This window comes from Balaenoptera musculus, chromosome 3, assembly GCF_009873245.2.
Source record: "Balaenoptera musculus isolate JJ_BM4_2016_0621 chromosome 3, mBalMus1.pri.v3, whole genome shotgun sequence".
NCBI lineage: Eukaryota > Metazoa > Chordata > Mammalia > Artiodactyla > Balaenopteridae > Balaenoptera > Balaenoptera musculus.
In genome coordinates this window covers 170,484,168-170,497,662 of record NC_045787.1, presented here as the reverse complement: position 1 = coordinate 170,497,662, position 13,495 = coordinate 170,484,168, and the positions used below count along the sequence as shown (strand labels likewise).

The following is a 13,495-nucleotide window of genomic DNA, read 5'->3' as shown; positions in this document are numbered from 1 at the left end:
TTCTGGAGGCTCCTTCCCCAGCCTGGCTGGGGAGGCGGTTTCCACATCAGCCGAGCAGAGCCGGTGTCTGTCAGGTGTGCCGGGTGCTGACCAGAAGTGCTAGAGGCTTCTGCCTCTCGGCACCCAGCCCCATCCCAGTCCTGCGCCCCAGCAGGTGTGTTCAGCTCCTGACTCCCACTGTATTATGTTTTTGTTCGTCTTGAAACTTTGTCCCAGGGCCACTGGGGCAGGCAGTGCTGGGTGGGCGTCTGTTGTTGCCCCAAATTGGTGCTGGGTAGTGGTTACGAAGGCAGAGCCAGCTGACCAAGTGAGGAATGTTCCAGGAGGGGCTGTGAGGTGGCCCTGGCCCCCGGGAAGCCGGCGCACTGGGCTGCTTCTGCATCAAGAAGAGAGACCCAGCACAACACGGGGTGCAGCCGGGGCCCCCACCGGCCGGCCCGTGGCCTCCTGCACCCCCGTCCACCACAGCCCCAGCTTCCCTGCACCCACCCTCACCCGGCGTCCCCCCTCAGCTGTCTGGGCTCCGTCCAGCTGGCGTCTCAGCAGCCTGCACCTCTGCGTGGCCACCCTGCTCCCCCCCCCCCCGTGTCCCATCCCCTCCCCGGGCGTCCACCCCTGCCCCAGTCACCTCCCACCACTCACAGCCACCCTTCCGGAACCTCTTTCAGCCAGACCCCTGACCCCAGACCCTGTGATGCTTGTCCTACAGTCTCTGTACCTTTCTCGCTCCAGCCCAGGTGGCATGAGGGGACGATCAGACCCCCCAGTGCAAGGAGCAGTGCATCAACAAAACCGCTTCCTGGAAGGGGGAGTTTTCCTGTGTTCACTTCAGCACCTCTTTTTTTTTTTTTTTTTTTTAAACATCTTTATTGGAGTATAATTGCTTTACAATGGTGTGTTAGTTTCTGCTTTATAACAAAGTGAATCAGTTATACATATACATATGTTCCCATATCTCTTCCCTCTTGCATCTCCCTCCCTCCCACCCTCCCTATCCCACCCCAGCACCTCTTTTAAGTCTATCATTTATCTAGGAAATTGATTAAGACGAGGGATGCACACACACACACAGAATCTCAAATCAGACAGGCACGTCTGTGCAGTGTGGTCAGTGCCCCTCCCCCCAACGCATGGCTTCTACGGCCAGGCTTTCCCGTCCCGGCTACCCTCGCAGCCCCTGCTCCCCCCATCCTCCTGCCTGTGCTCCACCCCTTCCAGGTCCTGCTCCCCACCTCCTCCAGCCCTGGCTCCCCCTCCTCTCCCCCCCACCTCCTCCCCACCTACCCATCTGCCCCTCACCCCCTCACTGACCCTCACTGTTCCTGGAATTATGGTGAACCCTCTGTTAACTCCCTGCCCTATCAGACCTGCTTCTCCGTTTCAGGGCTCTCCCTTGACCCCCCAGTTTCCTGATGCAGGCTCTTACCTCCCCTATCCACCTCCCCTCCCCATCCAATCCATCACCCTGACAGCTGATTGCCCCTCCTGTATTAGTTATCCATCCCTGCCTTAGCAGTGAACCGGCCCCTGGCGGCTGGAAGCAACATTCTCTCTTGACTGGGCTGTTCTGTGGTCTCAGGAGGTCGCAGTCAGATGTCTGAAGGCTCGAATGAGGCTGGGGGCTCGGCTCCCAGGTGCCTGGCTCACGGGACAAGGAACGTTAGGAGAAAACAGGAGCCTGAATAATGCCTGGACATGAGTTGGCGATGTAACACATTGGGTCATGAATTGTTAACGTCAGTGTAAAATGTTAGCAGTAGGAGAGACTGGGTGATGAGTACAGCGAACTCTGTACTAGGTTTGTGACTTTTCTCTGAATCAAACTATTTGGAAGTACAAGGTTTATTTTAATTAAAAAATTCCAGCTCCACAACCTGGCCAGTTGTGGGAACGGAGGGCAAGGAGGTGTAGGATTCCCAACAGACCCGGCCCTCGGCCCAGCCCTGCTCTTTTCCCCTGTATGTCACCACCGGGATGGTGACACCAACCGGCGCCCCGCCTCCCCTTCCCGGGACCGCGCAGTCCGGCTCCAGGACACACCTGGCGTGGTCCTCCCTCGCCAGGAGCCAGCCCTGCTCCTCACCTGCATTCCCCTGTTGGGAACGGGGGAACCTCAGTTTCCCCATATGTATTGTAAAATGGGCAGAATAGGTACCCAGCAGGACTGTCACAGTTAAATGACATCCGAGCAGAAGGTGTCTCTGCAAACTCCCTTTTGGTGCTTTTGGTATTCAGTAGTGTTCCTTTTGACAATTACATTCGTTCTAATCCTGCCACTTAAAAAATATTGTAAATGGGAGTGGGGAAGGGGGTCATTTGGGCTGGGATCATAGTTTTGGGGGTGGACTGGGGTGGGTGGGGATGAGGCCTTGTTCTAAGCCCTCCCGCCTTGGCATGAGCCAGCAGCCCAGCTCCTCATCTGAAGAATGGAGAGTATTCTGGGGAGGAAAGGTCAAAATCGACACATTCTGGGTAAAAGTGCTGGGAGAAGCTGGATCAGCTTGGAGCAAAAAAGAACGCCGTTCGCTGGGGGCGCCAAAACGTCTGCCGAAACCCGGGATCGAACCAGGGACCTTTAGATCTTCAGTCTAACGCTCTCCCAACTGAGCTATTTCGGCTGCGCAGCAGGGGTTGTTCCCGCCCCCGACTCCGCCCCACGTTGAGCCGCTTGCGTGCAGGTGCAGCTCGGGCAGCCCCTGCGGGCCGCGCATGCCTCGTAGGGTCGCGCCAGGAAACGGGCTGCAGCACCGTCTCTGTGGCGCAATCGGTTAGCGCGTTCGGCTGTTAACCGAAAGGTTGGTGGTTCGAGCCCACCCAGGGACGGGCTTGCGCTTTTCCTTCCCCGGGTAACAAAAGAGTGGACGGTTCCACTCGCCTTCTTTTGCCACGACCCTCCCCATGCACTTCCGTATCCTTCTATCCTGCGTGGGGCGTCCGGCGGCGCGCGGCGGGGGGGAATTCCACAGAGGCGGAACGTCCCCGCCCGAGTTCCGGTTTCCGAGCACGAGCCGAGGCACTTTGGGCGACGGCCCTGGGGACCCGGAGCTCTGAAGAGGACGGACCATAGAGGTTGTCTGAAGGCCGAGGCCGAGATGGCGGCGCTGGCGGGTGAGCTGGTCGGGGCGGCGGGGTCGGGGCTTGGGTCGCTCCGGGCGCCTTTCCGCCCGGCCGCCTGGGGAAGCGGAGGCCGAGGGCGACGCAGGCCCCCAGCCTCGGGAGGGGGCCGGGGCGGGAGCCGGAGGAACCCAGGCTCGGCCCGGGATGGTGCCCTTGAAGTTTCCGGGAGGAGGCGGCGAGGGGGCAGCAGCCCCGACATCCGAGGAAACTGAGGCCCAGAGAGCGGCTGGAACCGCTGGAGGTCACGCGGCCTGGCCGGGAAGGGACGCGACCCCGGGGCACCCTGCCACCCCGGGAAGGGGACGGTCACCCGCAGAGAAGGCGTCCAAACCCGGGCTGCTCCGGGGACCTTTTTTCCGATTAGCGATTAAACGCATAGGATGGATTCACAGGGTTGCAAAGGAAAGCGGTTATACTGACTGTTGCCAGGATACTGTCTGGGAACCGGGGGTCAGTTCACAGTCCGGGTGCTTCATTATTCATGCCTGGAAAGCCGAGGTGGCGGATCTGCCTACTGCTGTGACTTTGAAGGAGTGAGAAGTGGACACGTTCCTTTACACAGAGTTGGCTGCAGCCTCTATATCGGTGTTAGGAAATCACTGTCATTTCTGTTGGTGAAAAGCCTCAGTCTCGCTAATACTGCTGTAGTTTTGGCTACACTCAGATTTTAAGGAAAGGCCAATTTTCAGCAAGACGTTGGTGACAATAAAGAGGATATTTTTCTTTCCCGTGCAAGCTCACCGGTCTGCTGAATCCTCACCAGCGGCCCCTTGCTAAGAATGTCTGGTCCAGAGGCTGGAATCCCCTCACCTTGGAGGTGAAGGGCATTTACTGTGCTGTGAGATTACCCAAAGCCCTACATTTTCAGGTGGGGGAGCTGAGGCTCAGAGAGGGGCAGCTTGCTCCAGAGTCCGGGTCTGGGCTGTTAGCCTGGACTCCTTGCCCAGCCTCTGAAACCCCGGAACTCCCAGCCCAGGGCTTGGAGCCTCGCTGATGTCTATGGGTTTGTTGACTTGACACTTGCCTGTCAGGCTGAGCCCAGGCCGAGACAGACACTGGGGAACCCAGGGAGGCCCTAGCATCGGGGGGAGGCAGGCGCCACAGGAGGACATGTGGATAGAAATAGAACAGGGTGACAGGATCGAGAGGGCCTGGGGAGCTAGTGTAGACCCAGGCATTTGAGCTGAAAGCTGCCCCATGAAAGGGGTGCTCCAGGCAGAGGGGACAGCAAGTGCAAAGGCTCTGAGACAGGAGGGACACTGACATGCCTGAGAAAAGGGAAGGTGGCTCTGATGTGGAGTGTGCAGTTGGAAGCAGGGGAATGACACTGTCTGGTTCACATTCTGAAAGATCACTTTTTTTTTTTTTTTTGGCTACACCTTGAGGTTTGCGGGATCTTAGCTCCCCGACCAGGGATCGAAGCCGGGCCCCCTGCAGTGGAAGCGTGGAGTCCTAACCACTGGACCACCAGGGAATTCCCCTGAAAGATTGCTCTTTATCAATTGTTTGTTAAAGGGAATGTAGATAGCCTGAGGGTGAGAGGGCGGGTGCACAACGTGGGGGGCCTGAAGGGCAAACACCTGGAGGCTGGACCCTCTGGGCCGTTTGTGGCCTCTGGTGCTGCCACAACTCACTGCCCCCACCCTGTGGTTCTTTCTGCAGCTCCCGGCCTGCTCCGTGGGATCCTTGCTCTTCGGTGAGTGCCTGCCTGCCTGCCTGCCTTCCTGCCTGCATGTCTGCATCTCTGATCCTAACACCCCGCAGTGAGGCCCTGGCAGGGAGGGGCTCAGAGGGGGCTGTCAGGGGGCCTCAGATCCGGGCGAGCCCTCCATCAGCACCAGGCCAGGGGCCGCCTGGCATCCAGCCCCACGTCTCCCTGCCCTAGTACCCTCAGAGCCCAGTCGCTACCTGGCGCACGAAAGGCATTCAGCACGTTTGCTCTGATGGCAGCCCCGTGCAGGCCTCCTTGGGACAGTAAGGCAGGTGGCTGCCAGGCCCTCGGATTTGGGCTGTTTGTTTTGATAAGGCCTTTTTCCTACGAATAAAATACACACTCACTGCAAAGCAAAGGGAAGACGGGGAAAATGAGGGAAGTATCAAATGAAAACCAGGCACTCTCTAGACCAGGGATCAGCAGATTTTTTTTTTCCGTAAAGGGCCAAACGGTAAACGTTTTTGGCTCTGCCTCTGTAAGAACAGTCCCAGACACCAAGGAAGTGAATGGGTGTGGTTATGTGTCAATAAAACTTTATTTATAGCTCGCTCGCAGCAACGAAGACCCAACACAGCCAAAAATAAAATAAATAAATTTAAAAAAAAAAACACTTTATTTACGAAAACCGGCGGTGGGTTGGGTTTGACCCCCTGGTCAGTTTCCCCATCCTGGCCCCGGGATAACCCTGTCACACTGTGTTGGGGCGCCCCGGGCTCCTAGTCATGGGCGGTCTGTCTCCCCGCAGCTCCGGCGTGGGCGCGGCTCTGCAGGTGCGCGGGGTCCATCCGAGCTCGGCCGCTGACAGCCCGAGCAGGTGAGGCCAGCCTTCCTGGGAGCCCACACACCCTGAAGTCCCCCATCCCCCCACCCCAGCACAGCAGCAGCCTGTGGCAACTCCGGGGCACTCCCACCACCCAGCAGGGTATGTGAGGGGGTCCCTGCCCTCAGAGTCCTGCCCAGCCCGCTCCTGTGCGCCCAGGCCAGTGGCTGCACAACTCCAGACCAGGAGGGCCCTCGCTAAAGAGTATGTCAGCCGAGCCTGTTTTCCAGACGGGGAAACAGTCCCCGAGAGGACAGGGTTGTGCTGGGCCTCAGTGAGGCGGTAGAGGCCTGTCCACACCATCTTTCACTCCGGTGTTGAGCAGGCGTGTCCTGCCCCAGGCCGGGGCGCAGGGATGCTGCAGACCTGGCCTCACGGCTACTCCCAGTGCTGCTCTGGGGACCCACCGTGACCACGGCTTTGTCCTGCCCTCTGAGAGGCTGCTCTGGGCTGGGCCTGGCCGGGGATACCTGCCTGGCTGACGCCTCCCCTTGCTGTGTGTCCCGTGCCCAGCACCTACCCCGCCGTGTCCCAGGCCGGAGCCGCGGTCCCCAAACCCGCCGCCCTTCCCAGCAGCCGGGGCGAGTATGTGGTGGCCAAGCTGGACGACCTCATCAACTGGGCCCGCCGGGTGAGCCCCTCCCCGTCTGCGTCCGTGGGGCCCCCTCTGGCTGCTCAGCCACGCTCCCGTGGCTACGGAGTGGGCCGGACTCCCCCAGGGCCCCTCCGTGTGGGGACCTGTGGCTTTGATTCTGTCTCAGGACCCCTGCCCTGCCCCCAGCAGTTCCTGGCCTGACTTCCCTCTGTGCTCCCTGCCCCCCGCATCGGCCCCCAGAGAAGATGAGCCACCTCCCTCCTGTTCTTCTCCTTTCATCTTCTGTTCATTCCTCTCTTTTCTCTCTTAACGTAAAACCCATGTTTTTAACTGGAAATACACGATGGAAACAGTAGCTCCTTCCCAGCAAATATCCTAATCCCCCACCCCACCCCCACACTGGCCGTGGGACAGTCTGCGTGCTCACGTGTGTGTCCGTGTCTCCCCCTGGACATGTGTCCTCTGTCCCAGGACAGTGGTTCCTTTCAGTGCTCTTGGGGCGCCCGGCTGGGTAACAATCCCCCATTGACGGGCGGGCTGGTGCTGTCCTGCTGTCTGTGTGTGACCAGCGAGTCCACAGCGAGTGTCCCTCCAGGCCCACAGCTCCAGGGCGGTGATGGTCGCTGTGGCCGTGCGCTGTGGAGTCATGGCCCTGCCGTGTTGGGCAGCCCTTGCCTGCTGTGTGACCCGAGCCCTGTCACCTGAATTGGGACATCCACAGGGCAGCAGGGACCTTGGCCAGATCCCAGACTGGACACAGACAAGCAGAGAAAGCTCTGGTGGAGAACAGCTTGTGGGTGGGGGCCAGGGTGATATCAGGCACCAAAGGATGGAGGGAAGTCAGAGGGCATCCAGGAGGGCTTCCTGGAGGAATTGGCACTTTGAGTCCAGGCGGTGTTGGGAACAAGACCCTCCAGGGTGCTGAGCCCCAGGGTCTAGATCTGTGCCGTGGGTGGCCACTGGGCAGTCAGAGCAGCAAGTGCCCATGTTGGAGGCTGGGATTTAGGATATGCTGGGTTATGTGGACTATATTATTAAAGCTAGTTGCACTTGGTTTTATTTTTGTCTGTTTTTCTTTTTGGTAATGTGGCTGCTGGGAAGTGTAGACCCAAGGGCCTAACTCATTTGGCCCTCCTGTCACACAGTCCTGGGCTGGGGCATCAGGCTCAGGCCGATGACCAGTGTCCAGGGCAGCCTTCGGGGTCTGGAGGTCACATGGTTGCTGTGGGCAGGGCCCAGAAAAGGCTAGAAACAGATTTTTCTATGTGAAATCGTCCAATTTCTTTAAACACGGTGGGCCACTCGTCCACTCACGGGCCAACTGCCCCGCCCTGCAGAGCTCCCTGTGGCCCATGACCTTTGGCCTGGCCTGCTGCGCCGTGGAGATGATGCACATGGCAGCGCCCCGCTACGACATGGACCGCTTCGGCGTGGTCTTCCGCGCCAGCCCCCGCCAGTCCGACGTGATGATCGTGGCTGGGACGCTCACCAACAAGATGGCCCCCGCGCTCCGCAAGGTGGGCCCCGCCGTCAACCCCACCCTCCACCCTCCACCCCCCTTCCCCTCCCCCTCCCCCAAACCCCCTCCCCCCAACCCCCCCCCCCCAGGCTCGAGCTGCACGCAGACCCCCGTCTCTTCCAGGTCTACGACCAGATGCCAGAGCCTCGCTACGTCGTGTCTATGGGGAGGTGAGTGCCCGGCGGGGCGGGGGCTCCAGCAACAGACACGCCGGTGACACGCTGGCTTGTCTCTTCCAGTCTCGTTTCTGTGCTGCTTTCTGATCGGGGTCGTCCAGAACGTCCCCTTCTGTCCTGTTACAGTCGCTCCCCCACCCCAACAGCCTGTCCATTTTCCTTGTTTCTGTGTTATGACCACAGGAAGGACGTTCTGCTGGGGGGGGGGGCGTTGCAGCCTCCTCACCATCTAGCCAGCACCTCATTTCTCCATATCATTAAAAGACATTTAGTCACCTGACTTTTTTGGTTGAGGTAGAATTCACGTACTACAAAGTTCACCTTTTCAAAACGTACAATTTTGTGGATTTTAATGCATTCTTAGTGTTGTGTAATCATCATCTCTATCTAATTCCAGAGCATTCCATCACCCCAATAGAAGCCCCGTCCCCATCACCAGTCACTCCCCACCCCCTCCCCCAGCCCCTGACAACCAGGAACGCACTCTGTGTCTGTGGACTGGCCTGTCCTGGACGTTTCCCATCAATGGAGTCACACGCTGTGTCCTTTCACGTCTGGCTTCTCTCACTGAGCGTCATCTGTTCACAGCCCCACCGTTTGTTTCTGTCCTACCCGGTCCCACAGAAGGTCTCAGGTGGCCACTGTCTTTCCTGTGACTTGTGTCCCAGTCTTGCCCTTTCCTGACCGCCTGGCACCTGCTTGAGGTTGGAAGGGGGTGCGGGTTGGGGGCTGCGAGGAGGGACGGAGGCCGGGGTCGCTGGAGAGGCTCTCACGGCCGGCGCTCCCCTCCCCACCAGCTGCGCCAACGGAGGCGGCTACTACCACTACTCCTACTCTGTGGTGCGGGGCTGCGACCGTATCGTGCCCGTGGACATCTACGTCCCAGGTGAGCCCCCAGGTGGCGCCCACGCGGCCCTCACCCAACTCACAGAATCCCCACAGCCCCACTGAGACAGCTCGCCCCCTTTTACGAATAAGCAGATGTGGGTACAAGAATAAAGAGTGACACCGCAGCCTTTCCCCCCGCTGTCCCTGGAGGGTTTCCCAGCCTGAAGTCTGCCCCATTCCTTTCCAAGGGTCCTCGCCGGACACCGGCGTGGCCTGGGGGTTGGCAGGCAGCCCACATTGTCCTCCCGGGTCCCGAGCCGGGTCACGTGGCGGGAGGGCCAGGGACAGGGCAGCTCGGCCTGGGAGGGGTAGCCCAGGCCTCCCTCATCCTGGCTGGGAGGTCGGCCCTGGGGTCAGCATCTGCCCACCCTGCCCCGCTCTGGCTCCTTTCCCGTGATGGGCCAAGCCCCCAAGCTCGCTTGGTGCAGACCTAACAGGCTGCTGGGGCAGAGCCCCGTCTTGCCCCTCCCCACCCTGGGAAGTGGCCTGGTTGCCCCCACCTGGAGCAGAGCGGAGGGGAGGGGGAAGGGCAGGGAGACTGAGGTGTCACCCGCCCCCAGGCTGCCCGCCCACGGCCGAGGCCCTGCTCTATGGCATCCTGCAGCTGCAGAAGAAGATCAAGCGCGAGAAGAGGCTCCAGATCTGGTACCGCAGGTAGTGCCAGCCACCCGGCCGCCCTGCGGCGTCTGCGCTGTTACTCCAGAGGCGGTCAATAAACCCGATAAACCCGCCTGGCCGCCCCTGCTCCACGTGGTGTGTGGGCCGGGGGTGGGGGCCCGGGAGGTGGGCGGGGCGAGTGCTGCTTGGTGGGGTCAGGCCTGTCTCTCTTGTGCATGGAGATGCCGAGGCCCCTGGAGTGGACAGCCGGGCCCAGCGTGGCCCAGTGGGAGGCCCCACCCATGAAGGAGGGGAGTGGACGCGTCCAAGAGCGGGTTGGGGTGAAGCAGATGGCACCGCGGCGACCAGCCGGGCACCAGGGCCCAGGGCAGACGGAGCCAGGGTGTCCCTGCGCTGGGGCTGGAGGGGCGTCGACTCAGAGCGAGGCATGGTGGTGCAGCCTGACTGGGTGGGACCAGAGGGTCTGGGCCTTGGGGCTGCCACCCGCTATGAGGTCCTGACCTAGTTCCACCTCCTCTGGGGACCCCAGCTGCCCACCAGAGGGAGGGCGGGAGGGGCCGTGGGTGACTAATTGGCAATGTCTGCAGTGGGCACGGCGGGGGGGTCAGAGGCAGGATCAGACACTTTGGAGTGGTATAGCCACTGTCTCGGTGGTGGTCAATTTAACAGGTTTCTTTCCTTTCACTTTTTTTTGGAGGGGCAGGAAGAGTAAAGCAAGCACACGTTTGTGTCTTCGTGCTGATTGGCTAAACCCAGTGTTAGCGTTTATTTCATTCTCAGGACCATGGTAGGAAGGTAGTGGTCGTCCCCTTGCAGAGAAGGTTAGGGAAGCTTGCTGGTCATGCGGCTGGTGTGGGTCTGGACCAGGGCCGGGGGGCCAGAGCCTGCACTCCCGGCCACGAAGGCGCTCAGTAGGGGTCTGGGGGTTAGGGGTTCCTGAAGCCCAGAGCCCCCAGGGTGGCGTGGGCAGCTGAGCCGGTGGGCCCAGTGGGCTCAGTGCTTGGTGACCAGGGGCGTGATCATCTGCGGGAAGGCGTAATAGCGGCAGTCGGCCGGTGGGACCAGCTCCATGACCTGCGTGTGGATGTTCTCCGGCCGGAAGCCCGCTTCCAGCAGGGCTGGCACCTGTGTCTCCTGGCCAGAGGGAGGTGCCGAGTCACCTCCAGGGCCCTGGGGCCTCAGGAGACACCCTGCCAGCCACCCCTACAAGTGCCAAGGCCCTTGGGGGCTGCGCGGGGCTGCTAAGAAAATGCTGAAGCCCAGGTCTGGGTGGGAATCTCCAGGTGTCCACACACAGCTTCCTGGCTGTCATGGGGTATCACCAGGCTGCTCACCCACACGTCCTCGCAGGCAGAGGGAACCGAGTGGGCAAAGGCCCAAGACAAGGGGTGGCTAGACCCATAAAGATGCACCCCGGGTGGAGGAGGGCAGAGTGAGGGGATGCCGCTGGGGACCTTGGGCTGAATCCCTGTATCCCGAGGGCACTGGGGAGCCATCTAAGGTCCTTGAGCTAGGGAGAAACCTCTCCTGATTTACAAGTGGAGGCGCAGAGTCCACCCAAGAGATGAGCCCCCAGGGCCAGCAGCAAGCGACCCTCCCCAGGTCACAGGTGACCCCAGCTGCCTCCCCACCCAAAGTCGCTGCCGGGGGCGTAGGGGGGGCGGGGGGCGGGGCAGGGAGCGCCCAGGCTGCGGCACCTCGAACATGGTGGTGATGTCCGAGTACTTGGACTTCATTAGCTCCCCCCAGGAGGTGAGGTTGCAGTAGGTAAGGACGCCCCCCGGCTTCAGCAGGCGGAAGGCATGGTCCTGGCCGGGGGTTGGGGGGGACAGTGGTCAGGAGGGGGTGGGGGTGGGCAGAGGCGTTCCCAGCGGGCCCCCCGCCAGCTCAGGGGAACGGCGGAAGGAGAGGTGCCTCCTGTGTGGACGGCTGGCGCGCCCACTGGGCTGACCCCCACCTTAGGGCTGGCAGACCCCGTCCCACCGCAAGCGATCCTACCCGAATGAAGTTGAACTGGTGCGTGTGCCACGTCTCCTCAGACAGCGGGTACGTGTCGTACAGGATCCCTGCTCGGGAAGACAGAAGCCACGTGGTCAGGACGCTGGCTGCAAGTTGAGGCGGCCGGGAACCCAGAGTTTGCTATGCTGCAGCCGGCCCTACGAATTGTGTCCCATCTGGTCGTTCTTGAGGTGTCCACGCACCTGAGTGCCAGGCTCCTGTATGTGTGTCCGTGCCTGCCCCCCGGGCTCTGCCACCCCAGTGACACATCAAGGCATGTGTGCTTCAGAAGCAGGCAAAGGAGGGGCTGGCAATCCAGGCAGAGGGCCCCCGCCCAGTGCCCAGAGCCCCTCACCATCGAAGTGACTGTCTGGCAGGGTGGGCGCCACCTCCTCCCACAGGCCTTTCAAGGGAACCACCTTGGCGCAGGGGAGAAAGAAAGAGAAGGCTGAGGGTCAAAGGGGGCCCAGGACTTCTCCACCTGTTGCAAGGGAGGGGGCAGAGGAACTCCCAAGAGAGAAGACCACCTCCCCCATGTCTGTGGCCACCCCAGGTCCCCAACCCACTCCGAGGGCAGGGCCTTTCCCCTGAGGAGCGGGACCTCGGGCAGAGGCGGGCACCTTGTGCGGCTGCCGTGGGGCCCAGTCCTGGAGCCGCTGGAAGACGCCCTCATTGCACTCGATGATCCAGTGCTCGTCGATGGGGGCCTCCTGCACCTTCGTAGCTGCGATGGCCATGCCAAAGCCCACCTCCAACACCCGGCCCCCTGGGCAGACAGACAGCCCACGCCTTACACACTGGGTGGGGCTGGGGAGGCTGCCTGGAGGAGGGGGCGCGGGGGCAGGGCCTTGGCAGAGAGAAACGACTGCCACTAGGAGCGACCGGTTGGCAGAGCAAAGGTGGGGGGTGGGACAGAACACAGCAGCCCTGAGAGGGAACAGCGTGGGCCCGGGGCCAGCAGCCAGAGAGGGTGGCCTGCCGGGGAGGCCACGGACAGCGGCTTCTGGGCTGGCCCACGGGGCAGGGCAGACCCTGGACTTTGAGCCCTGGCCCATGCTGTTTGCACTGAGGGCGCTTATCTCCTGATTTGGGCAGCGTCCCCTGCCCCCCCAACAAACAATGAAGTCTACAAAGTAAGGGCAAGGGAGGACCAGGATTCAAGGCCCAGGCCTGGAACAGTGAGGGGCGGGGGTCGAGCCCCTTTGGGTCAAAGAGGAGGGGAGAAACGCCCTAACCATGCAGGGACACTGGCTGTGCCCATTTGCCAGATGGGAACACAGAGGCCCAGAGGTGGTGCGCCCGGCCTCTGGGGGTCGTGGGGAGCCCTCGGCACCCCGCGGGCTCTGACACCAGGTGCAGGGCCACCCCCGACAGCTGTCTCCAGGCCTCAGCTTTACCAGAGCTATTCTTAGCCAGGGCAGGGCCTCCCGCGACTCCTGGGCAGGAACATTACCCACGTGGGCCTGGGCAGCACCTTGCCAGGCCGCCACTCCCCTGTCCTCGACATCTGGCGGGGGGCCGGCGGCTGAGTTCCGCGTCTGAGAACCCATCCCCCGACCCAGCCCGACCCCTTCCCGGGGTCGGGGCCTCGGTGCCCCCCGGAGAGGGGGTTCCCGGTACTCAGGGCGCCCGCAGCGCCCCAGGACTACCCCGCTGCCCTCGCGAGCGGCCCCGTTTTCCAGGCGAGGAGAGGAGCGCAGAGGTTCCGCCACGTCGCTGGAGAGCGGGCGGGCGCCGGGTCCCACCGGCCCCGGCCTCGGTCGACCCCGCGCGCCCGTCGGGGGCTACCTCTGGAGGCGGCGGCGGCCGCCAGCGCGTGCATGTAGGGGGTCTCCCAGCGCTCCATCACCGGCTTGCCCAGGATCTGCAGGTGCGAGTCCGACGCGTCGTAAGCCGCGGGCGCCGCCCGCCACGCGGGGCTGCAGTTCTCGCCGGGTGCGAAGATAGGGGTCGCGGCGGGGGCGCTCATGCTGCAAGCTGGACGGCGCGCCCCGGGAGCTGGGGAGAGGAACGCCCGCGTCCCTGCAGGGCCTTCTGGGCAGGGGGCGGA

The 13,495-nt window shown here is 61.9% G+C and overlaps 2 protein-coding genes and 2 non-coding genes across 4 annotated transcripts; 2 read left to right on the top strand and 2 right to left on the bottom strand.

Moving 5' to 3' along the window:
- Positions 1 to 2,545: 2,545 nt before the first annotated feature.
- On the bottom strand, positions 2,546 to 2,618 carry TRNAF-GAA. The gene has a single exon. It is a non-coding gene; the product is annotated as a tRNA-Phe (tRNA).
- Positions 2,619 to 2,749: 131 nt separating this feature from the next.
- TRNAN-GUU lies at positions 2,750 to 2,823 on the top strand. The gene has a single exon. It is a non-coding gene; the product is annotated as a tRNA-Asn (tRNA).
- Positions 2,824 to 2,922: 99 nt separating this feature from the next.
- NDUFS7 (NADH:ubiquinone oxidoreductase core subunit S7) lies at positions 2,923 to 9,561 on the top strand. The gene is made up of 8 exons (XM_036849135.1): positions 2,923 to 3,108; positions 4,780 to 4,813; positions 5,577 to 5,645; positions 6,165 to 6,282; positions 7,584 to 7,763; positions 7,889 to 7,935; positions 8,739 to 8,827; positions 9,390 to 9,561. The coding sequence occupies exons 1-8, from the start codon at positions 3,093 to 3,095 to the stop codon at positions 9,485 to 9,487; spliced, it is 651 nt and encodes a 216-aa protein (XP_036705030.1). The 5' UTR covers positions 2,923 to 3,092; the 3' UTR covers positions 9,488 to 9,561.
- A 618-nt stretch (positions 9,562 to 10,179) lies between these two features.
- On the bottom strand, positions 10,180 to 13,495 carry GAMT (guanidinoacetate N-methyltransferase). Its single transcript, XM_036849261.1, has 6 exons — positions 13,234 to 13,495; positions 12,066 to 12,211; positions 11,801 to 11,864; positions 11,446 to 11,513; positions 11,145 to 11,255; positions 10,180 to 10,581 (listed from the first exon to the last, which is right to left on the bottom strand). Exons 1-6 carry the CDS (start codon positions 13,412 to 13,414, stop codon positions 10,441 to 10,443), a joined length of 711 nt encoding a protein of 236 aa, XP_036705156.1. The 5' UTR covers positions 13,415 to 13,495; the 3' UTR covers positions 10,180 to 10,440.